The sequence below is a fragment of the Microplitis mediator genome, chromosome 5, assembly GCF_029852145.1.
Source record: "Microplitis mediator isolate UGA2020A chromosome 5, iyMicMedi2.1, whole genome shotgun sequence".
NCBI classification, from domain to species: Eukaryota; Metazoa; Arthropoda; class Insecta; order Hymenoptera; family Braconidae; genus Microplitis; species Microplitis mediator.
In genome coordinates, this window is record NC_079973.1 from 7487480 (window position 1) to 7514185 (window position 26706).

At 28.3% G+C, this 26706-nt stretch overlaps 1 protein-coding gene and 1 non-coding gene across 7 annotated transcripts in view; one reads left to right on the forward strand and one right to left on the reverse strand.

Moving 5' to 3' along the window:
* Positions 1-23888, forward strand: part of LOC130668076 (guanine nucleotide-releasing factor 2) — a 112672-nt gene extending 88784 nt beyond the window's left edge. For 3 of the 6 annotated variants that reach the window (XM_057470141.1, XM_057470137.1, XM_057470142.1), the window contains exons 4-16: positions 3674-3859; positions 4004-4308; positions 5471-5587; positions 7208-7551; positions 7676-7874; positions 8483-8506; positions 9379-9574; positions 10602-11188; positions 20602-20616; positions 20710-20884; positions 21141-21785; positions 22764-22895; positions 23632-23888. In XM_057470141.1, coding sequence (XP_057326124.1) covers positions 3674-3859; positions 4004-4308; positions 5471-5587; positions 7208-7551; positions 7676-7874; positions 8483-8506; positions 9379-9574; positions 10602-11188; positions 20602-20616; positions 20710-20884; positions 21141-21785; positions 22764-22895; positions 23632-23770 — 3064 coding nt within the window. In that variant the 3' untranslated portion in view covers positions 23771-23888. The remainder of the gene's footprint in view (positions 1-3673; positions 3860-4003; positions 4309-5470; positions 5588-7207; positions 7552-7675; positions 7875-8482; positions 8507-9378; positions 9575-10601; positions 11189-20601; positions 20617-20709; positions 20885-21140; positions 21786-22763; positions 22896-23631) is intronic. The other 3 variants (XM_057470138.1, XM_057470139.1, XM_057470140.1) reach the window with 3 other exon arrangements.
* Positions 20125-20195, reverse strand: Trnag-gcc (transfer RNA glycine (anticodon GCC)). Its single transcript has one exon. It is a non-coding gene; the product is annotated as a tRNA-Gly (tRNA).
* Positions 23889-26706: the final 2818 nt, after the last annotated feature.

The following is a 26706-nucleotide window of genomic DNA, read 5'->3' on the forward strand; positions in this document are numbered from 1 at the left end:
TCAAGTGTCAGTCGAAAAATGTTAATGACTTGTTCTATAATAAAAAGCATTTAAACTTTTTTTTCTTCCTTTGCATCCAATAATTATGTAAATTATAATTTTTTTTACGTAAATTACTTATAAAAAAAATTTAATATAATAAAATTTTTCTAATTTCCAGAAATTTTTGCCCGCAAAAAATAAAAAATTTTTTTTTAACGGCAGATAAAAATTTTTTCTATTCACTTGAATATCAGTTTAAAAAAACTATTGAAGGTATTTGTTTTGCCCTCCCCCCCCCCTCTATAAGAACTTAAGTTTATTTGAATTATTTTCATTTCGATTAATTCTTAAAACTTAATTTTGTCAGTTACTGTCACTATTACAAATAATTTTAACTTCAAAAAAGCTTCGATTGAGTTCTATTTAAACTATACTCAACTTTATTTTTTTTATTTTTGATAAATCAGTTTCGAGAAAAAGTTACCGCAAAGACAATAAAAAAAAAAGTTCTTAACATTCTAAATAACTTTTTCTTCATAATCGTTTTTCAATTAAATTAAAAAAAAAAATTAATAAGTTAAAAAAAAAATCACTCTTTGCAATTTCTAACTAAGGGCTTACTCCTCTTAGGAAGAGTTGTAACTTTTTTCTATTTTGCACTCAAGTAGACGAACAATACTATTCTTGTTGCACTTGCACAGTAAATGAAATACTCTGTTCGATTTTTTCTGTTCAACAAATAAAAATTGTTAAAAACAAAAAATAAAAACGTAGGTTCCTAGATTATACGATATTGTATCGAGCCTTGATCTTTATTTTTTATTTAAAATTTTTTCAGTACAATACTGTGAGTTTTAGAATTACTCTTCAAAATTTAATGAAATTTCACACATTAATAGATAATGATAAAAAAAACATCCAATTAAATTTTTCAAGAGTACAGAGAGCAATAGTAAAATTTTGAATTTCATATATTTAACATTGAATCTCATGATAAATCACAGGTTTCATCAAATTGATTGGTTCGCTGTAGCTCTTGAAAAATTTAATTGAATCTTCTACTTTGCATTATTTACTAATAGCCGAATTATATTAAATTCTGAACAGTAATTCCAAAACCGACAGTACAACCTTGAAAAAGTGTTTGGACAAAAATAACCGTAAACTCGGGTTACGTTGAAAACTATAGAATAGAATCTCATTTTGAAATTAATTTACTGATTTAATTATAAAATACTTTATTATAATATCGACTCGAAATGTACTTCTTTAAGCGCTTATAGTTTGCCGCTAAAAATATTAGATATGACACAACGAGTAATAAAAATATCTAATTGTTCAAATTGTTGCGTCATCAGCAGTGCAAAAAGTATTTTTTAGCTGCATGTACTATAGCTAGGGTGTAGAAATTTTTTTTATTGAAAAAATATATATATAAAAGGTACGTTAGACATTGGAGATTCCCAATACAGCCAATAGCGTGTAGAAATTATCCAAGTAACTTATTGAGTCATCTTGCGACAAAATTTTTCATTATATTTGTAAGGGCCCTTTATTACCTGCTGCCTGTAGTGGTCATTGGCTCACTTTTCGAATATTTTTTATAAAAACTAATAGGGTAGAAGTACCATTTTTAGCCACTGCTCCATTTTTGGACACTTGATACTTTCTTTTAATTTATGAAAATTTATAAAATAAAATTTCTATTGTATAATAAAAGTAACTTTGTACACATTTTAAAAATGTATTATGTCACTGCGACTTTTACAAATTATTCTATTTAAATTTTTCAAGTGTCCAAAACTAACCCTAAAGTGGCCGAAAACGGTACCTCTACTCTGTGGACCAGTTTTTCAAACTGGGTTATTTATATCCGGATACATTGATAATACATAGATATACCAGCAATAATAATTTAAAACTGGATTAAAAATAAACCTGGTTTGAAAAATTGGCCCTATATTTAGTGCAATTTCGAAGAAGTCGCTCGTGTGTTGACAATTTCGCTTCCTGCTGAATTGTCAATTGTCACAACTCGCGTTTTATCGACAATCGTGCTCTATATCTATAAACTAATATTTTTAGATTTTATGTTACATAGTTACCAAATACAACTTCTGAATCTTGTTTTCCGTATATTATAACTTATAACCTATAAGTTTAGTTTCGCATCGTCTTCTATAGATTTCTGTGAATCTTCATCCGAACAGTGATGTTCTGATACTAAAGTTATAATCAATTGAAAGTCCCTTATATATATAAATATTTAATTTCAAAGATGAAGAGGGGTTAGTTATCGAATATTTGATATACTACCTGTAAAGTACTAAATAATTAATACTCAAATGAATGGAGAAGAGGGCCGACAGTAATAACCTATTCACATTTGGAAGAGGGTAAGAAGCTATGGAGTTATAGAGTTATGGTTAATTTAGGATTAGCAAGGGGGATAAAGAAGACATTAGTGTAACTTTATGGGCAGCCCCTTATAAATATAGTATCGAATGTATAAACCTTAAATGGCGAGCGTTTGTATTCGAAAGCTATTCCGTAATTTAACAATTCATTACCTTTGGGACTCAAGGGTATACAAATCTAACTTTGTATCAAAGTGTCATTGATCAAATAAAGTTAAACTTTGATATTACTATTTGTAAGTGGAGGTTTAAAGTTATATTAACTGTAAAAGTTAGAAATTATATACATATTAGTATTTATTAATTAAGCAGAATCTATAGTAATATTTGTCCAAACTTTTCTCTCAAAAAAAAAACCTCCAAACGCAAAATTAAGAACGAAGTTCGATGCATTATTCTATAATCTAGCAATCTGCGTTTTTATTTTTCATTTGGCTAAGAGGGACTACTAGTGAAGAATTTTGAAAAAACCAATTTTTTTTCTTGCATATTTTGATAGTCTATAACTTCAAAAATAACATACTAAAATTCCAAGTGCATATCTCATATAGTTTTTTTGAGTCACATCCATCTGAAGAGCAGTCGCTCATCGGTTCTCGAATACATTTTTCAAAATTGCTGCAGTTATAACTCAAAGACGAATCCTCCGATCGATTTGATTCGAATTGCAGCTTCTTTTATACATGCTTCTACGTACCGTGAACCTCCTGTCTTCCGATCGAATTAAAAATGTAATTTCGGCAGGCCAAAAATCATCAAATTTTCGCGCGAAATTTGAAAATTTTTTTAAAAACTCCGCCATTTCGTTAAATTTCAATTGTTTTCTTAGCCCGAGGGTCATGATACGGAAAATACCTTCTAGTTTAATCAACTTTTTGGTTTTTTTGAATTAAGGCACTGTGAGGGTTGCTATCACTGCAGCAGTGGGAGGCCTTTTTTTAGCGTTGGGAGATAGTGAATGACTCGCTGAATTTTAAATTTTTTGGTCCAAAAATTTTATCTTGTATTCACTAGATATCCACAAATATATTTTTAAACGACATTAAAACACTCCATGCCGTAGTTTTCTTTAAAAAATTCCCAAAAATCATCTTTTTTCGGGTGGTCACACTAGTGGTCCCCTTAAGAGACAAACGTGGACAAAGTTTCCATTTATTACGCAACAACAAGGACAGTACCGTTCGTCGACTTGAGTGTGACAGAGAAAAAAGTACAGACCCATATAAAAATAATTTATATAAATATCTAATTATTATTTATTTTTTATTTTTTAGAACATCAGGTTACGGTACAGAATTAACGTCTCAACGGAATTCACTTCCTGACATTCCACTAACACCACGAGAAAGACAAATTCTCGAACAAACAGCGGCTTCAAGTACGTTAGTACGTAGTTCCCATAGCTCTGAGTCAATCCTGAGGGATTCTAGTCCACCACCAAAACCACCACTTCCAGACAGGTATAAATAGTATCTGAAACAAAAGTTTTTAAATAAATTAATTCAAGCTTGGAGATAAATAAATATCATTTAAAATAAATTTATAATGAAGATAAGTCAAAAATATTTTAGGCAAATATTTAAGTTGTAAACTTTTTGAATCAGGACGAATATAAGTCTGTCAGAGGAGAATAGTTCTTCAACACCACCACCTCTACCACCAAAAAGAAGAACACGAGCTCAGCAATTGTTGGACGAGTCAGATGGTTTCTTGGCATCAAGCCTCGACCGGTGTTCATTAAGAAGCCGGTCTCCTGAGGATTCTTCATCGCTTCTCAGTGCGTCCGCAGGAAGTCTAGACTCTGCGTTAAATCACTCGAGGGACGAAGATGAAATCCGCGCTATTATGGGCCCTAATAACGAGTCTTTGAACGACAGCATGGATTTAAGTTTGATGGCAACTATTCACGGTAATTAACATCTTTTTTTTTAATTAGTTAATCAGCTCATTAACCTCAATTAACATTTACATACTTGAATATTTCCATAAATCATTTATTTAAATCTTCTGTCAAATATTTTCTTTGCTAACAATCAATCCTCAGTCTTCAAGACTCGTCATCTTGAAATGTCGGGAATCCCTTGAAAATTTTTTTTTCCATACTTTAATTACGTATTAGTTCGATTGCGGCGCTATCATCAATAATACAATGGCGCGAAAAATTTGAAAATTCAAATTTTAAAAAATATTGATTCCCAATTAAAATAACAAAAACGAATTTAAGGTCACTTTTATATACGTATAAATAAAACAAAACTTATATATATGAGTCATTAATAATTCAACCTCAATTTGACTTTTATATATTTATATACTTATGAGTCTGTATAAATACAAGCCGGTATTTTTGCGTTGGTGTAAGCTGGTGTTCTTCGTAACACTCTCCATTCAGACACTTGTATATGATATATGTACACATATATATCTATATATTTATATATGCGAAGGGACCAGTCACTCCATAGAATCAGTAGGTGTTTAAGTAATATCCAACTCAGATGCTATATGTTACGTCCAATGGGTTTACGTTTACGCTATATCTTAGTTTAGTTTCCATACATGTATACAACACAAAACGTGTGACAGTCCTCGCGATTAGTCAGCAGAACTCGCATCAGAAACAGCTTGTCACACAACCAGATGTAGGACTATAGTTGTTGCTTTGGAGTCAGTATACAGAGCATATATATTTCTACCAGCCAGTCTGGTTTCGACTCTCGGCTCTTTAGCTGTCGAAAGTGAAACATCATCGGTTCCTATATATTTCATTCACGATACGTAATATCCATTAAATGCCAAGAGTGTAATTACATTTATACTTATTTTTACAAATAAAATTATACATAATTATAATTTTATAATTTGTAATAAAATGGAGAAAAATAATTCACTGCTACGCAATCGTGAAATGTGTGACAAAATTTTTATGGAGTTGCGAGATATATGTTTAGGTATTTTTTTAAATTATTGAAGTTTATATTTTTGTTTGGATTGTAATTAATAAATATGAGTATGGCTGATTATCTATATTTGTATTTAATTATATGAATGAAGTTATTGTTTATGTTAAGGTCTACAATTAAACGGAACAAACAATTGTACTGGATGGGATGGTTCTGAAACAAGTATACCGAGTACAATGCTGTTGGGTCAGCAAACACCACAAGATATAAACCCATTCACAACTGGTAAGTTTATTAGTTACATATATTTGTATATATGTATATATTTATGTAGTTTACTAGTCACGGTGTCTATTTCGTTTCATTTATTTTAAAATATTTTAGTACTGGATCTGTTACTGTGCCACTGCATCCGGCTTGCGTGCACTAATAAATTATGTCAAACTCGCGACGTTATGCCACACAAAAATAACACAGAAAAATATAAAAACAAAAATTTAAAAAATCGGTTTAAAAACAAATTTATTTGAATTTTAAATTTATACTTTTACGCAAACTTTAATGGAAATGAGTTTTCAGAAATGCAGTTCATTCATATTTTTAGTTTTACAATTAAATATTCTTAAAAAATAATAATAGAAAATATAAGAAAATTATTTATTGATTAATTTAAATAAATTTCCTTGTGACCGATTTTAAAAAAAATCAAATCTCCATTTAAAATTTAAAAAATATGAATGGTAATTTATGTAATTTTTTAAACATCAAAGTGTAATTTGATTGACTTATTCTTCAGGCAAATTTGTCTATTGATTTTTAATGTAGTAATGATTGATTCGGCTGTTATCAAACAACGGGCAATCAAAATTTTCGGTAGCTTACTTAAGCCTGCGGGGAAAACGCGATGAAATATATCTCGACCAAATTGACCGATTCAAATGTGCCTGCGGCAATTAAACCAGTTTATCAAGATCCATATTTCGCTTGATTTCAAAATAAATTGGAATTCTCAATTACAAAACATTTATACAATGACCAAATTTTTAATAATGAAAAGAAAAAGTTTTACAAGGACGTGAAACATTTGCTAAAAAAGTAGAAAAAAAATTTTCATTCCATGTATTATGATTTTTACTACATTTATAAAAATTTTTCAGACCTTATTTATCATACATATGATACATAATTGTATAAAGTATACAGTTTTTAATTTTTTAATTATTTTTTTTTAAATGCTTAAAACTTTTTAAATTTTAATTTTATCGATTTGTTCCTTCAGACTTTTTTTGTAGGCCATAAAATTCTTCAAACAATTATTTTAGGACTTTTTTTGTGGAGTTTCAAAATTTCGCTGGTAAAAATATTTATTTCTGTTACTATTTTAATAGCAAATGTTATGAAATCCAGAGCGACCTTTTAAAATTCTAATTATGAACTGTAACATGGAAGCATTAAAAAAATTGTTACTGCAAGATAATATTCTCATATATTTATATACAAAAATACATACTAGGATGATTCAAAATTTTCTAATTTTTTTTTTGTTTTTTTTTCTAACCATATAAAAATTTTGAAGATACACAATTTAAAAAATTTTCTTAAAATTAATGACTAAATTATTTTAGAGCTCGTCATAAATTTTAATTAATACAAAAAAAATAGATTTAAAAACTAAAAAATGTAGCAATAGAAATTTAAAATTCAAATTAAGTTCGACTAATAAAAATTATTATTTTCTAAACCAATTATAAAATATTTAAAAATAAAAATATTCAAATTTAACCTGCTGTGTAAGAGCCGACCGCACGATTAACATAAAAAAATTTTTATTTTAAAAAATAAACTTTCCCATTTAAACTCTCGAATTTAAATCTTTTTAACGACACGTTTGTAATTGATGTGTAGGTATTGAAGGAAAAATAGAAAGACTGTCTACACAAACCCAAGAATCGGGTTTTGTGTCAATGCACTCACAACGTAGTTCATCGCAAAGTTACACCACGAGCTCAAGCTTGACATCAAAAAGATCCTCTCAACAAAGTAGTGTCAGTTATAATTCACAGTCTTATAACTCGTCTATGTCTCAGCACCAACAGCAGACGTCATTTACCCAGCAAAAAATTTCCACAGACACCGAGAACTCGATCGTGACGCACAAAACAACGTCCCATAGTTCAACAAAAAATACTATCACTACAACCAGTTTAAGTGGCGATACTGACACCGCATTGCTGGAAAAATTGGTAAATGTGGGTGTAGTAATTTTTTTTTTTTTTTTTATATTATTTCAATAAAATATTTTTATTTTAACCACCGGTTTTATTTTTAAACAAAAAAGAATAAATTTACTATTCATTTTTTTTTTTTTTTTAGGAAATAGAAGCGTTGGATTCAAATGGAATACCACCAGCTTTACCAGAGAAACGATCAAAGAAACGTAAAGAGCGTTTGCCATCACAGTACGACAATGTACCAGAAAATGAACACTTATCAACCTGCAGTCTACACACAAGCTCGAGTGACAGCCCAGACGCAAGTAAACCACCGCCTTTGCCTCTCAAGAAACGTCACAGTAAGTTTAATTATTTTATTGATAACCGAGTGCTGGTAGTGTTTGAATAAGGATATGTTGATGTTCAATGCTCATTTTAATATCGTTACTCAACTGCTGCCAATTATTCGCTCGAACTTAAAAAAAAAGAAAAAAAAAATTGATAATAAAAAAAACAAGCTAGAAAACTATGACCAGCTGACGCTGCAGATGATTTGAATACTCGTTCTCGATAACAAAAAAAAATATGTTTGCCAACTAGTCGATCGTTGAATATAATCGAGCAGACATCTACATCAGCAGCTCAGTTTTTTTTTTTTTTTATTTATTTGAGATATTTGACGCTAGAAAAAAATTTTTAATCTGAATTTTAACTTTACTTTTGTAAATATTATTTAACAATTTAATTCTTCAGTAAATATCTTACCTCAGATATCTCTTTTACGATTTAAATATTTATAATTTATAACTTTATTTTTTTTTCTCGTTAAATTCTTTAGTTAAAAAAGTTTTCTAGTGTAAATTAAATTAACGATTTGCCATTTTTTTAAATATTTAAAATTAGAATATTGCATAAATATAAATATGTTAGGTTTTATAAACTGACGTATATATTTTGTATCCCCCAGTGTTCCAATCAGTGGCATATTCCGGTAAGTGGGATCACGCCCACGTTATATATCTCTCACCCTTCAGCAAAACCATCCTCACGCTAAGTTTTCATATAAATAAATACAACCAATAATAAAACATAACAAATTAATAATAATAATTTTTAAAAATATATATAATAATTTATATATTATTAAATACCCTGTTTTTGTTGACGTCAGTCACGCAGTCATGCGAGCGACTTACACAACGGCTTATTATAATTACTTTACATTGTCGCATGATCATATTTATCATTTTAAATTTTAATTATCTATTCCTTGTCAAAACCTTTCCGCTATGCCATTAAATATAGAGATAGCGTTTGAGATTTGAGCTTTAATTTTTATTACCATTAATTTTATTATTAATTTCAGTTTTTTTTAGCTTTGCAATATGAACTTACATTATAACAAAAAATTTTTTAAATTACTGCATATATTTTCATATAAAATTTTTATAAATCATAAAATTAAAAAAAAATTTTCGATTTTGAGAAAAAATATTTTTAATAAATTTAAATTATTAATTAAATAAAAAATAAAAAATGATATATATTTATTTTCAATTATTTTATATGAAAGTATATGGTAATAATTAAAATATAAAATATTTGCAGAGAAAATAAAATAATTGTTTTAGAATTTGCGAAATATTAATTTAGTAAAAGAAAATTTTAGTTTACTGATAGTTGATTTATTAATGAATTTTTAGTAACAAAGTGTTTACCCCGCAAACAAAAGAAATTATATTTATTATATAATATCATACACTTGTTGCATTAAATCCCCACACAAATCGCTGCTTGATATTTTTAAACGAAATGAAAGTGTGATAATATAAAATTAAAATTTAAAAACTTTAACAATTACAGTAATGGCATACATGGAAATGTTTGGAAACTGTTCGCACAGTACGAACGATTTTATATCCGGGCTCGGCACGCGACATTCCGTAGCTGCTTATAATTCAATGCAAGCTGAGTGGCAACAGCACGAAATGTCTCTTACCACAACTCAATCTTGTTCTTCAATGGTTCACACTTTAACTAATTTACACGATGGAACAAGGTAAATATATACTTTTTTTAAATTATATATAATTAACTATAATCACTTAGTTTTATATTTAATAATCACGCACTCTACTGCCTATTTTTAGTCATAAAAAATTCATTTGATCAAAATTTTTTTTTATTTTCAATTTTTTAAGTCGATTATTAATCTGCATTTTTTTTTTCTAAATACAAGAAAGTAAAATTTCCTCTTTAATTTTTTAAAATAATTTTTAATCAATGAAAAAAATTATAAAAATTTGTTGGTCATAAATTTTTAATTTTATACTCAACAGGTAATTTTAGTAATGATCTTAGCAGACAATCTTAGTAATGAAGTTAGCACAGAATTAACAATTTTCCGATTTTTTTTCAACAAATCAACTACAAAAATAAAAAAAAAAAATACGCGTATGTAGAAAATTAAAAAAGCTGTAGGTGCATTTTTTTAAATATTTTTTTTTATTTATAATTTGTCATTTTTAAAAAAATTCAAAAATTATTAGACGTTCGCTAATATCAGCATAATATTTTAGTAAATAGAAAAAAAATTTAATTAAAAATTAATCCTGATAAATAAAATCGTCTAGTAATTGACTAGTCCTATTTCTAATTTTAAAAAAAATTTTATGACTAAAATATCCAGTTGTTTACGCTGTAAAAAATTGGGAGTGATTTTGAATTTTATTTAAATCCGAATTCGCTCCGTCACTCGAAGTTCCGGAGTTTAAAAAAAATCACTCCGCATGCGGAGCAAATAGGAAGTTTTTCAATTAGCGAAATGATTTCAAAGTGATCTGAATTTTATTTGAATCTGCATTCACTCCGATCCGAAGTTTTAATATTAAAATAAACTTCGTTTTGGAGTGAATTTCACTTTGAGGGGATTAAATAAATAACCAGTCATCCACTCCGCATTCACTCCAAATTTACTCCGCGTTCACTCCGCTAATATTTTACAGTGTAATTCTATTCTTATAAAATTTATAAAATATTTATAAATAAAAAATAAGTATATGATAATTATATATTTAATTGTTTAGCATATCAATCAGTATGAGCCCAACGATGAAAGAAATGGCAAATTCTAGTCTACCACCAGCATTACCGCCAAAAAGATCCCGATCCATTAGAACGAACATGACGCCCCCGCCGATATCACCAAAGCCCGCGTCTGTTAGTATTCATGGTATACGTACACCAGATCCAGTTATAACATCTACCCCCGTTAAAGAAATAAAAGAGGAACAAGTCATGATAGCTGGCAAGAAGGATAATGTATCTCCGTTACTTGCCTTGAATAATAATAACATCAATAGCAACAATAATAATAGCAATCGTAATAACATTATCAATAATAACAATAATAACAACAATAATAATAATAATAACAATAATTTGACATTGGACTCGCGATCATCATCAAGACCAGCAAGTAATGCGCTTTCCTCAATTTCCGTTGATGAAAATACGTTAGAATTGAGGGATATTGATCAGGATGATGGGATTCTTGAGGAATTAGACATTAATAAATATCTAGTCTTTAAAAAACCTGAAGAAGATGGCCCGGATATTAGAGGCGGTCATCCGGATGCTCTATTAATTCATGCTACTAAAGCTAATAAACATGGTGAGTTTTATTTTTATTTATTTATTTATTTACCCCAAGCGGCATTATACGTAATAGGAATTCTGTGACTTAAATGTAATTTTTTTTGTACGAAAAAAATTCTAACAATTAAAAAATTTCAAACTTTTTTCGAACTTTCATACCGATTGGTTATTTTCCAGAAACGTCGTAATAAAAATTTTTTTTTTGCCGTCTAATTCTATGTCGTAATTAATTGTGTTTAATATCGCGGTTTTATAAAAATTCGACAAAAGTTTGAAATTTACTGAAATTTCGAAAAGTGACTAGTGAAACTTTTTTGTTACATGAGTAGTGATTGAGTTCTGAAATTATAATTATTACTACTACATAGTAAAAATTATTATCAATTATATGTGGATAGATATTATATAACATAAAAATAGTAATTTTTTCTGAGTACAATACTTCTATTTTATTTTTTCACTGTTATTACTTTTTCTTATAATTACTACTTATATAGTCAATTTTTCTCAAATTTTTTATCGAAAAAATAAAATGAAATTGCACTAGCCGAGAATCGATTCTTTTTTTTTTTTTTTTTTTTTTTTTTTTTTTTTTTTTTTGTTTAAAGTTTATTTATTTATTTCTTACAGTGTTTTTAGATATAATAAAAGTATATTACAGGCCAAGGGAGGAAAGTAGGACATTCCAACCCACGTGTATAATTGCCTTCCCGAGCCGAAGGCGAGAATATCAAACACACGGATTGGGACTTCCTACTTTCCTCCATAGTTGTGGTCATCAATTAAAACATATTTAAAATATGTATTAATTGACGACCACTGCTCGCGGCGCTGCGCGCGTATTCTGTCAGTCACACTGTACTTCCCCGTTGATCAGCTGATCCCGATAACTAAAGCTTTATTTTTTTATTGCATGCCTTAAGCGCGAGCGTAGGTATGCTCTACTCTCGCCTAAAAATAAATAAACTGGAGTCCGTCAGAGTTTTATTTAAATAAATAATAATATAGTGGTTAAAGTAGATCGACCTTTATACCCCAATAAAAGAAAACATCAATGGTCATTTTTCTAAACAATAAACAGCTGGTCCAACCCACAATTTGGATAAAAAATGAATTTTTCAGAAAAAATCCTGTAAAATACATGTAACACTCTTCTTGTAATCTCCATAACTTTCGAAAAACAAAACTAATTCTTTTAAATTTTATTTCAATATATCCGTAAATTCGTTCTAACAAACTGATTAAAAAACCACAACTCTATTATTATTCGTTTGATTATAAAATAATAAAATGTGTACTGTCGAAGCTAAAAAATTTACATTTCAGGCTGCCATTTATAAAAAAAATATATAAACAGAGTTAGTGAAGACCTGCTTCTTCTATCGGAGCGTGCTAGATGGCGTTAGCAAAGATTTCCATTCTATCCGCGGGAATTTTTTAATATTTTCTATAATAATTTTCTATTATAGTTTAATAGTTCCTTATATGTAAACAAAAAAAAAAAGAAAAAAATAGGAGTCTTTATGAAAAAATTAACAAATCGTAACGTAAACATTTAATCTAAATAATTCGTGTATGACACGACCGCTTAAAGCATGCTCATTTGGATTTTCCAAACTTTTTTTGTTAATTTTTTGTGCTATTATTATAAACGGTAGGCGTCTTGTGTTTAACTTTTTAAATTCACGAAAATTTTCCCGTTTTACTGATACCAATTTTTATAAGGTCATACATAATCGATAATTAGTTTTTAATTCAAATTATAATAAGTTTGTTTACTAACGATTCTAAGATATCTTTTACTATTTCCGGGTAGTTGGCGGAGACATAAATTATTAAGTCATCCGCATATGCTATTGAATAAGTGTTATTGTTTTTGCTTAATTTGAAAGCGTTGAGTATATGGCTTGTGAATATGTTAAATGATGTTGGTGAGGTTACTGTTCCCTGTTGCAGTCCTTTAATTTCGAATTTAATTGAAGATGTTTGATTGTCGTTCTATATGTAGAACTATCTTTTATGTATCATTCTACATATTAGACCTGTCAGGTGTTCTGGGTATTCATCATCAATTAATATATAGATGAGTCCGTTGAGCCATACCGTATCAAAGGCTTTCTCTAGGTCAATCAGCGTCACTCCGATTATTTCATTGTTAGCTAAGTGTAAGTCAACGTCCGATAGAAGTAGTAGTAGTAGTTTTATTTATTGACTTGAACTGTGTAGTTCATTTAGCCGTTAATGGATTTTGCTTATTCGGCGGGAATTTCAAATGCTCAGTTCAGATTTTTTGATGTAATTATATAGTATATAAGCATGCTGAGTTGTTGGCTTGTCCAGGACCATACTGACGTCCATCGAAGGGTTAAATTTCAGTTTTTTTAGAACTTTTACAAGTGTTGGTCGATGTTTCTCGTAGAGCGGGCAGTGCGAGAAGATGTTGTTGAGGTCTTGTGTTGGGTGTCTACAGTTGCAGACTGGTGAGTCGCTAAGGTTTTTCCTGTATGTGCTGTAGTTTAGGTTGTAATGATTAAGTCTTATACGGCAGAATGTTGTTTTCACTGGTCTGAGTAGATTTAGTTTCCGGAACCATGGTTTAGAGAAGTCCTTGTAATAGAACCTGAAGTACTGTTGGCCTTTAGTTCTGTTGGTAGACAGGAGTCGATTGTCTGTGGAGGCTTGAATTTGAGAATAAGATATTGAAATTAGGTCTGAGTATGGTAGTTTAATATTAATATATCTGTCTGTAGTACTGCCGATTTTTGCCAAGTTGTCAACGATTTCGTTATCTTTTTTGTGTTCAAAGTTTATTTATTTATTCATTTCGTTCATACATTATTTTTAGGTAAAAATAAACTAAATAATAAGACCTATTCTATCTATTTTTATGTTATATAAAGGTTATTGCAGGCCGTTGTTTGCGGCGCTCGAATCCTGTACTTTTTTGTGTTTAATTTTGTTGCATATGATTTTGTTTTGATTATAGAAGTGTTTTTTGTCATTCTATTTATTCTTCTTGTTTTGTTTAGCTTTATCGGGAAAATATAAACAAAAAACCCTAGCTCATTACTTTTTAAAATTTTACTTACAAACTAGACTTATGAACTAATAATTTTATACATATTTACATTTATACATATATACAAGTTTATTATAACGTCTGTTATAATTTTAACTCTTTGGTTATTTTTACTATTAAAATGATTTATTTATTTTTCATTATTTTTTGTCTGTTTCTGAGCGCTTTGATGTCTTCATGGTTTTTGTTTATCCACCAGTATTTTTCCGTGTCCAGTCTATGGAAGTCAATTTCGTCTCTATGTGGTATTGCAGTGGAATACTTATTCGTCTTGTTATTAAAATTCTTTATATCAATTGCTTTATTGCTCTTGTGTCTACTTTTGTGATAGATAGTTGGTATGTTTGTGCTGTTTTGTATTAGTCCTAGTCTGTCTATAGTTGTAAATGCTTGTGGTTGCAGTAGTCCTTTTTGTGTGTTGATGTTCATGTCTCCGTTTACCTGTTTTAATTTCTTAATTAAGTCGTTATTTGTTATGTCGAATTTACTGTAATAGTCTCTCGTAAGTTTGATTCTGTGATTGTCTATTCTTTGTATATTTGCTGCGTTGTAGATGTCTTTGTTACTGTATTTTTTCTTGTAGTCTGATTCTGGTCTACTGTGTAAATTTAGCGCCGTCCTAATGCAGGATCTTTCAAATAATCTTAATTTTTCCATGTGAGCAGCTTCGACGTTCCAGCATATCGGTGCCGCATAGGTGAGCAACGGTCTTATTAGTAACTGATAGCAGATTATTTTTGCTCTTGGGGTAATGTGCTTGTTGTGCATAAGTCTCCCCAGGGCTCTGCTGGCATTTCTTGCTTTTTTTAATTGTATGTCCAAGTGCTTGGAACATTTTGCTAGCTGGTCGATGCTCATTCCCAGGTATTTTACCGTGTCCTTTGTTGGTATTTTTATTTTCTCCCTAGTGTTTGGGTGGAAGGTTTGTATGCTGAATTTTTCGTTGTTTATTCTTTTCGCTCTTGTTACAAATCTGGCTGGCTTTCTGAATACTATCGTTTCGCATTTGCTCGGGCTGACTCGCAGGTTCCACCTAGCATATAGGTTATTTATTTTATTCACCAGTGATTCCAATATGTTTTGTACTTTTTTTTTTTTTTTTTTTTTTGTTTAAAGTTTATTTATTTATTAATTTCATTCTTACAATGTTTTTAGGTAGAAATAAACTAAATAATAAAACCAATTCTTATACATGTTTTTTGTTTTACAAGGTGATTGCAGGCCGTCGTTTGCGGCGCTCGAATCCTTTAATTTTGTATTTAAATTTTATTGAAAATAAATTTTATTGGTTTGAATATAGAAGTGTTTTTTGTCAATCTATTTTATCTTGATGAATTTATGTAGCTATATTGGAAAAAAATAATTATAGTAAAAAAAAAACCCTAGCTTATTTCTTATTAATTTGACTTACAAGCTAACTTACAACTAATAAATTTTTACATATATACATATTTACAAGTTTATTACAACTTTCGTTATAATATTATCTCTTTTGTTATTTGTATTAATATGAGTAATAATTTATTTATTTATCATTATTTTTTGTCTACTTCTGAGTGCCTTGATATCTTCATGGTTTTTGTCTATCCACCAGTATTTTTCTGTGTCTAGTCTGTGGAAGTCTATTTCATCTCTGAACGGTATTGCAGTGGAGTATTTATTCAAATTATTGTTGAAGTTTTTGATATCTATTGCTTTATTGCTCTTGTGTCTGCTTTTGTGGTAGATGGTTGGAATATTTGTGCTGTTTTGGATTAGTCCTAGTCTGTTAATTGCTGTGAATGCTTGTGGTTGTAGTAGTCCTTTTTGTGCGTTGATTGTCAGGTCTCCGTCTACTTGTTTCAATTTCTTTATCACTTCGTTGTTTGTTATATAAAATTTGCTATAGTAGTCTCTCGTTATTTTGATTCTATGATTGTCAATTCTTTGTATATTTGCTGCGTTGTAAATGTCTTTGTTACTGTATCGTTCCGTATAGTCTGTGTCTGGTCTTCTATGTAAGTTTAAGGCTGTCCTTATGCATGATCTTTCGAATAGACGTAGTTTCTCCATGTGTGCTGCACCAATGTTCCAGCACACTGGAGCCGCATATGTGAGCAGTGGTCTTATTAATAATAGATAGCAGATTATTTTAGCTCGAGGGCTGACATGCTTATTATGCATAAGTCTTCCTAGTGCTCGGCTTGCGTTGCGTGCTTTAACTAGTTGTGCGTCCAGGTGCTGGGAGCATTTGGCTAGATGATCTATGCTCATTCCAAGGTATGTTACTGTATCTTTCGTTGGGATATTTATTTTCTCCCTGGTGCTGGGGTGGAAAGTTTGTATGTAGAATTTATCATTATTTATACGTTTTGCTTTAGTCACAAATCTGGCGGGTTTTCTAAAGACTATAGTCTCGCATTTGCTCGGGCTGACTCGCAGGTTCCATCTGGCGTACAGGTTGTTGATTTTATTTACTAATGCTTCTAGTGTGTTTTTAACTATTTCCGGGTAGTTGGCAGCGGCAGAAATTATTAAATCGTCCGCATATGCTATTGAGTAGGTGTTATTATTTTGGTTCAAGTTGAAAGCGTTGAGTATATGACTGGTAAATATGTTAAATAAGGTCGGAGAATTTACTGTTCCTTGTTGCAGTCCTTCTTTTATCTTGAATTTAATTGTGGATGTTTGGTTGCCATCCCAAATGTAGAAGTGTCTTTCATGTATCATTCTGTAGATGAGGCCTATAAGATGATCGGGGTACTCGTCCTTGGTTAGAATGTATATTAGTCCGTCGAGCCATACCGTGTCAAATGCTTTTTCCAAGTCAATCAGTGTCGCCCCGACCATTTCGTTGTTAGCTAAATGTGCGTTGACATCAGATAGAAGTTTATTTATTGCATGTACCGTGGAATGGTGATTTTTAAATCCAAATTGGTTATCGGGTATCTTTTTTATTTTTACAATATGTGCGTTTATGGAATCGTTGATAATGGCTTCGTACACTTTACTTATGTTCGGGGTGAGACTGATTGGTCTGTAGCTTGATGGTTCTGTTTCTGCTTTCCCTTTTTTGTGGATAGGTATTATTTTTTCAGTTTTCCAGGGGTCTGGGAAGTACTGCTGATTTAGCGCGTTGTTGAAGATGGCGGTGTAGTCCGTTATCATGATTGGTGGAAGGTGTTTTAGCACTATTGTCGGGATATTGTCCGTACCCGCTGATGTCTTGTTGGGTAGTTTTTTTAATATGCTATGAGTCTTGATCCTTGAGCAAAAGTAGTCGTCTATGTCCGTAGTGGGAGCGTAAGCTTTATTGTCCTGGGAAAAATTTGTGATGGTCTTATTTTGATCGGAGTTCCTATCGAGTTTGCATTTGAGTTCTTTTACTGTTGTTTCTACTGTAGCTTTTAGGTTTGTGTTGCTATTAAGTGGCCTTGGAGAGTTGATGGTTTCATAATATGCTCCTATTATGTTCAGTTTGTCTTTTTTTTCTTCGATAATAAAGTAATTATCTTGTTTATTTAACTCTCCTATGTTTAGCTCACATCTAATGAGTTGCTCTTCGGCGTCATTAATGTTTAGGCTTGGTATTTCTTTCTTTTCGTGTGGTCTGAATACTTTGTTTATTATCGGGAAAAATTTTTTATGATCTCTGTGGTCTATCTTTTTGTAGATTTTTTCCCAGTGCTGCTCCATATTCGTTTTTATTTCTACTTGTATTTTGTCTCTGATATCGTTTATTAGTTTTTTATGTAATTAATTAATTTCTTGTTTGTCGGGTCATTGTTCTGCGTTTGGTGTAATTTTGTGAGTAGGTATGATTTTTTTCTGTCTAGACTTTCGGTTTTGTTTGTGTAATAGTAGTTATAGTTGTTCTTGGGTGTGCTTATTGGTACTATTTTTTCTATTGCGCTTATGATGTATTCGTCCATTTTTTTTATGTGATCGTCTATCTCATATGTGGTTAAATTTCGGTCGCTAGGTATGTCTAGCGTATAGTTATCATTTAGGTGTTTCGTGAATTTCTACCAGCTGGTTTTTTTATACATACGGATGTTTGTGTTGGTGTCCTGTTTGTCTGACCAAGTAGTGTCTTCCAATTCTATTTCTATTAATATTGCTTTGTGGTCACTGTCGTATGGTATCGTGTCTAATTTGTTATTTTTGAGGTTTTTGAGTTTTATTCTGGAGTCTATTATGCTTATGTCCAGTACTGAGCGTGTAGCTGCGAATGTTGGTTCCCAGGGTGCGTAAATTTTTTATTTATACCTTACTGCGTTGTCTTTTTCCCAGTTGACTAACCATCTGCCTCGTGCTTTGGTGGTTTTGTCTCCTAGGTCCATGTGGCGGGTGTTAAGAAATGGGTAGAGCTTCTGAAAACCGGTAGCAATGAGAGGCCAATGGTACTTTTTTTTCACTTGAAATGTTATGGCACGGAATTATTTCCGAATGAAAATTAAACGCTGGCAACGGGGAATACTTCGATATGAGTCAATAATCTTGGTTACAAAAAACATGCTAAATGGATTAGCCCGTTAGTGCTTAACGGGTGTACCCGGGTTAACTAAAACGAATGGAGCTTCTGGAAACGGGTAGTAATGAGAGGCTAATGATTTTCTCTTTTTATTGCATGCCTTAAGCGCGAGCGTAGGTATGCTTTACTCTCGCCTAAAAATAAATAAACTGGAGTCCGTCAGAGTTTTATTTAAATAAATAATAATATAGTGGTTAAAGTAGATCGGCCTTTATACCCCAATAAAAGAAAACATCAATGGTCATTTTTCTAAACAATAAACAGCTGGTCCAACCCACAATTTGGATAAAAAATGAATTTTTCAGAAAAAATCCTGTAAAATACATGTAACACTCTTCTTGTAATCTCCATAACTTTCGAAAAACAAAACTAATTCTTTTAAATTTTATTTCAATATATCCGTAAATTCGTTCTAACAAACTGATTAAAAAACCACAACTCTATTATTATTCGTTTGATTATAAAATAATAAAATGTGTACTGTCGAAGCTAAAAAATTTACATTTCAGGCTGCCATTTATAAAAAAAATATATAAACAGAGTTAGTGAAGACCTGCTTCTTCTATCGGAGCGTGCTAGATGGCGTTAGCAAAGATTTCCATTCTATCCGCGAGAATTTTTTAATATTTTCTATAATAATTTTCTATTATAGTTTAATAGTTCCTTAAATGTACGCAAAAAAAAAAGAAAAAAATAGGAGTCTTTATGAAAAAATTAACAAATCGTAACGTAAACATTTAATCTAAATAATTCGTGTGTGACACGACCGCTTAAGGCATGCTCATTTGGATTTTCCAAATTTTTTTAAAATTTAATGGCACGGAATTATGTGGGCATAAAGCGCCTAGACTATATTATTGTAAATATTATTTTTGGATACTGAAGTATTAGTACACAGAAAAAACAATTAAGTATATTAATTAAAGCTTAATTTATAAGAAGTAATAAAATAATTAGTAAAGAATTCTGTTATAAGCAGTAATAAAATCTTTTTAGGTAATTTTTAATAATACTAGTAGTAATATATTTAAATTTACAATTTATATTTAAAAATATTATTCTAAACAATTAAACAATAATAAAACTATGTTTTTAATTTTTAAAAATACTAACTGAAAATTGTAAAAATTACTGTCACAGCAAAAATTATTTCTGTAAATTAAGTCTTTTAAGTAGACTTTTAAGTGACTTGTTATGTACTGTTTAAATTGTTTACACAAAAATTACTTAAATGCGAAAAATAGTAATACTCTTGTAAAAAAAAAAAGATCGATTAATTGTAGCTCAAAATTTGAGGCAACTTTAAACTTTAAATCAATATTCGTTGAAATTTTTTGTAAAAAAAAAAAAAAAATGAAATTGCACTAGCCGGGAATCGAACCCGGATCGCCCGCGTGGCAGGCGAGCATTCTACCATTGAACCACCAGTGCTCGTGACAGCGAAATTCACGTTGATTTATTTCTACTCCAAAATCACATGAATAATAATTATAATAATAAGCGCAATTAATAATAATAATGAATTGTAGCAACTTTAATACTGCCAGTGCTGCAATATAATTTATAACAGTACTAATTCACTTGTTCTAAAAAAATAAAATTATCATATTCAAACAAAATATTATTTATGGTAATTCCAACAATTAATTAACTAAAGATATACACTTTTATGAAAGCAATAATTATAATTTAATTTATAAATAAATTGAACGAATCACTTTTCATTAAATTTGTAACATAAAAACTGTATGTGTATCATAAGTTTAAATATTAATCAAAATTAAATCATTATTACATACTTAAATAATTTATATTTATTTATTTTATGCTGCAATAGATGAAAAAGAATCAGGTTTGTTTATTTTTTGATTTAAAATTTAAAAAAATTTTTTTTAGTTTCATAAATTATAAATAATAATAATTATTCTTAAATTTTTATTTACAGATTTCCTGTATCAGGAAGCATTTTTAACGACATATAGAACATTTATGTCACCATTAGAACTTATTCAAAAATTACATAAACGTCATCAGAGATTTTCGTGCTCAGGTGATATTGTTAAACAACGAGCAGCACGTGAGGCTTTTTCATTACTCGTACGAGTTGTCAGTGATTTAACGTAAGTCATTTTATAATTATAATAATATACGCAAAAAAATTAATTATAAAAATTAATAATTGATAACTAAAAATTTCGAATGCACGGTAAAAAATATTGTGTATCTGTGTTAAAAACGGTCCGTGTTAAATTTTTTGTATTTATCATCCTTAACGATATTTTCACGGTAACTAAAGAAAAAAAAATTTGTTTTTTTTTTTTGGCGCACCCTAATATAAATAATACATTTAATGAAAATGAATTTTTATTTTTGCAGTATGTCTGATTTAGATGACGTATTACTTCAAACATTGATGGAGTTTGTTCAACAATTAGTTTGTGGCGGTGATTTAACAATGGCGAAAGCATTGAGAGTTAAAATACTTGAGAAACATGCATTGAAACAATTACAATCAGCTCAACCAATTTTATCATCACTCAGTGTATCAACAAAACAAGCATCACTACTTGACTTCAAAAGCGAACAAATTGCTGAACAAATGACTCTACTTGACGCTGAATTATTTATGAAAATAGAAATACCCGAAGTATTAATTTGGGCGCAAGAACAGAATGAAGAGCGCAGTCCAAACTTGACCCGATTTACGGAACACTTTAATAAAATGTCTTATTGGGCACGATCACGAATTCTCGAGCACCGAATGGAAAATGAAGCCAAGGATCGTGAGAAATACGTTGTTAAATTTATAAAAATAATGAAACACTTGAGAAAAATAAATAATTTCAATAGTTATCTCGCTTTATTGTCAGCACTTGACAGTGCTCCAATAAGACGTCTCGAATGGCAAAAACATATTACTGAAGGTCTTAAAGAATATTGTGCTTTGATCGATAGTTCAAGTAGTTTTCGGGCATATCGACAAGCACTTGCTGAAACACAACCGCCTTGTATACCTTATATGTATGTTTATTATCAATATTATCATTTATTATTAAGAGTATTTTCAGACAGTGTCCCCTCCCATTTTTTTTAAATATTCAATGACTTTTAACTGTCATGACCGCATTAAAATTTTATTAATTAATACACTGTAAAAAATCACCGGGGTAAGTCCAAACGGTGTAGGTGTTAAAATCGGCGGTGTTAAATTTCAACACCGAAAGCGGTGTGAAAATAACGCCGCCACCGGTGTAAATATTCTGTACCGGTGTTAAAAAAAAATCTCCGGTGTTAAAATAACGCCGCTTCCGGTGTAAATATTCTTTACTGGTGTTGAAATATTTTATTTTGTAAATATTTTTACTTACTCGATCACTATACTTGTTAATAAATGATATTCTTTAATTATTTTCATAAAGAACTGACATTTTTTGTGTTTTATAATCTTTAAAGTTAATACTCCAAGCGGACGCAGTTTATCCTGCTTTTACACCGGTATTACTCCGCTTTTACACCGATATTATTCCGCTTTAACACCGGTGTATTACTCCTCCTACACTGGTGTAATTTTATTTTATCACCAGGCGGAGTTAAAATGAGTCCATTTTCAACACCGCTCTTTTTACAGTGTAGAAAAAAAATTGAAGCATCAATTGAAAAAAGAACAATTTCGCCGAGATATAGAATTTAAAAAAAAATTACTTACATTTTTTATCAATTAGGAGTCCAACGAAATTTAGTGGATACATTTTAGCGAAAAAAATTTGAAAATTCGAATTATAAAATTGACATAAAGATTTTACTGAAATTTATTTAACAAATTTCGTTTAACTTCTAATTGTAATTTTTTTTTTAAATTAATTGATAACATTTTAACACGGCTATGACAGTTAAAAGTCATTTAATATTTTCAAAAAGTGGAGGGTATTGTTTGAAAATGTCCATCATTTTTTTCTGTTTTTAATTATATAATTAATTAATTAATTTTATTTTTCACAGTGGATTAGTACTTCAAGATTTGACTTTTGTGCATATTGGTAACAGTGATTTATTACCAGACGGTACTATCAATTTTTCAAAACGATGGCAACAGTTTAATATTGTAGAAAACATGAAGAGGTTTAAGAAAGGGTATGTTTTATTCTGAAATTATTATTATACTGCTTAAAAAAATTAAGAATCAGAATCAGAAGTTTAAAAAAAATTTATAACAATTTTGTAAAATTCTGTCTAAAAAAAATTATCGCGTCAGCAATTTTTTATGAGTAATCTTTTTCTTATGATTAGTCATTAGAAACAAAAAGATGAATTACAATTTTTTTTAACTTCAAAAAGTTCAATGAGATTAAAAAAAATTTTTATTGAATACTTGTAAATCAATTTTTTGTCTTTAATTTATAATTAATCAGTTAATAAGCCTCCAAAAATTATAATTATTATTTTAAAAATGTCAAAATATTTTTTAAATTTTATTCTTCATTATTATGAAATTTATAAGTAAAAGAATATTTTTGAATTAAAAAAAAAATAGCTTTTATTTTAATTATCAATCAATTAAAAGAAATTTTTCAAGTTGAAAAATAAAAACTGAAGGTAAAAAATTTAAAAACGTATTTTATAAAATTTGTCTATTCATTTTTTTTAGTAATAATAAGTAATTAAAATTTATAAAAAGTTTCTTGTTTCTAATTACTCATTAGTTATGAATTTAAAAATATTTTCAAACCAAAATATAAAAATTATAGATATTAAGCATTAAATAATTTGATAATAACTAAATTGTAAAAATTTCTGCTTGAATTATTTAGATTAATTTATTCTATTAATTATCAATAACTATTAATAAAAGAAAAAATTATTATTTTAGGACATATTCATTCAAGAAAAATGAGCGAATCATAACATTCTTCAATAACTTCAGTGATTTCCTTTGCGAAGAAGCCATGTGGCAAATATCTGAGAGCATAAAACCACGTGGAGGAAAAAAACCACAATCACAAAACTAAATCATCATCAATTAAAAAATCAACCACTGAATCAAGAACCAACAAATCCATTAAATGTAAATCAATCACCGCACGTCATTTAATCTAAAAAAAAATCAAAAGAAAAAAAAAATTCTAACTCTAACCCTCCATGAGGTCGATTCATATCAACTCTTCTACTAAAATATTATTAATTATCCATACGCAAAAACTAAATGCCAAATTGCTTAATATTATTATTATTATCAACTTCTAACTATAAATAAAAGCAACCAAGAAAGAGAAACTTCGGACTAATTATAAAAACTAGCCTGGCTGAAATTAATCAATCGTACACTTGAAGTAAACGTTAATTAAATTTAAGTAAATCAATGCATCTAAATTATAAAAAAAAAAAATTAATTATTTATTGATAAATATTTTCTATTCGAGTTAAAATGTACATACAAGTATTTTTGACATTTTTTTCGTCAATTTATTTAATATTTATAATTTATAATTATAATTAAATATATATTGTGTTTGTGAACATGTGAATAGCGAACGTCCATTTGTATATTATTAATTAGTGATAATTGATATGTAATTTTATTTGTTTATAATTATTAATTATTAATTATTTATAATTTAGTAGTTAGTTAAAAAAAAAAAATTATTATTATGATTATTATGGTCAACTGAGTGTTGATTACACACAAGGATGAACACCAATTATGTTGATTGATAATGTGCCGCATAACGTTTTACATAAACGTAATTGATAAATAATTAAATATAAATAAATAATTAAAAATATTTAATAAAATGTAAAACGTTTAAAATACGGCAGGTGACCAACTGTTACATATACTATTGTATATGATTGTAGAACAAAAAAAATAATAAGGATGAAGTGAAAAAAAATAATTAATTAATTACTTAATTAAATGATGGATAAAAATTTTGTTGATAATTATCCGAGCTTTTAGATTTTATTTAAATCGTAATTAAGCTAGACAATTAAATTTATTAATAATATTTATTAATTAATGAATTGCATGTCTGAGTGCATGTGTCCCAGTGTCATATTTTTATTCTTTCACATAACATTCCACGAGTGAAAGAGATTTTAATAAACTTAATTTATAATTATTAATTAACCCATGTAAAGATAAATTTTTCATTAATTTATATATACATATATATTGTACTATAAAAATTAATATTTTTATACAAATATTAATTCTATCATGAATTTATTTTAATTTTTAATAAGAAGGGATGAAAGTAAAAATTTTTTAATTTGAATTCTAATCAAAACTTCCGATGGAAACCGCTGAATTCCGATTGATTCCGATTGAAATCCGATTGATTCTGATTGAAATCCGATAGACTTTCAATTGGAATTCATTGGTTTCAATCGGAATTTTTAATCAGGGAATTGTGATGAAAGTTTATAATGATATCAATTTAAATATATTTTGAAAATAATTTTTTTTTATATAATTACAAATGTATTTTTAAAAAATTTTATATAAAATTTATTGATAATTCGAGACTAAAGAAATAAAATGTATTTTTTTTATAATTTGTTTTCTAACATAAAAATTAAAAATTGATATAAGTAATTTATTAGAAATCAAAATTTTAAAGACATGATTTTTATGACATTAAAAATAAATTTAATCTTTATCCTGGTGATTAAAAGTCAGAATAAATTAATGATGAAAGTTATATATATGTTTAAAAATATAAATTTTATAGTATAATTCAAAGTTGAATAGAAAAAAAAATGAATTTTTTTTTACACGGGTCATATTTTATTTCAGTGATTTGAATTAATTTTTTTTACTTTTAATTATTTGTTAAAAAAATAATTTGATAGTCTTAAAAAATCGTGTCATAAAATAGTACGAATGAAAATTTATGAAATCAATATTATTATATTATATATAATATATAAATGTATATAAATGTATGTATATTTAAATGAATGTGAAAATTATGCGAGGCCTAATTAAATGCAAATAGTTTATAAAACCCCATAATTATACATACATATAATTAATAATTAATTAATAATTATGCGTAATTACAGATCATAGTCATTAAATATTTAAACCTGCAGTATTGGCTGGAAGATTTGATTATTAACGGACTATTTATTGATCAATAATAATAAATAAATTAATAAAAATCTTATATCAATAATTAATAGCATGGACGTAAATAAATGCAATCTAAAAAAAAAATATTATTTGCTTAGGCTTCCATTTAGTGAAATAATGCCTTGTAAAAATAAATTTAAATAAAATACCGGGTAATAATAACAACAAATTGTTGTAATTAATAACAAACAGCAATTAAACACCAATAATAATTTAGATTTATAAATATTTAGTGGCTGTCAGTAACACCAGTTATTAGAATAACTTGTGAGAATTTTTGAGACTTCTTATTGTAATTAATGAGTAGCAAAAAAAAATTTTTAAATTAAATTCGAACTAAATAATTCATTGATTGTTAATTTTTTTTATATTATTGATTATTTAAATTATTAACCAACTGATTATTAAATTTTATTAAAAAAAAAAAAAAAAATAAGCAATAATGTCTTCGACAATTTTTTGGATTTTATTAAAAATAAAATTAAAAGATTTAATTTAAAAATGTAATTTTAATTTTTTATTTTATCAAATTGATCAAATTTTTTTTTAAAAAATGAAATAAATTATTTATCGCTGGTTATTTGAAATAATAATCCAATAATATAAAAAAAAAAAAGTAAAAATAATAAATAACTTGGCTTAAATATTTCGTACGCAGCAATATCTGAACTTCCGGTTTAAAAAAAAATAAATAATAAATTAACGTCCGCTAATTAGTTTAAAATTATTTATTGTATTTTTATTTAAAACTGATTATTATAAATAATATTTATCATTTTTTATAAATATAAATCCGTAGTATTAGCTTAT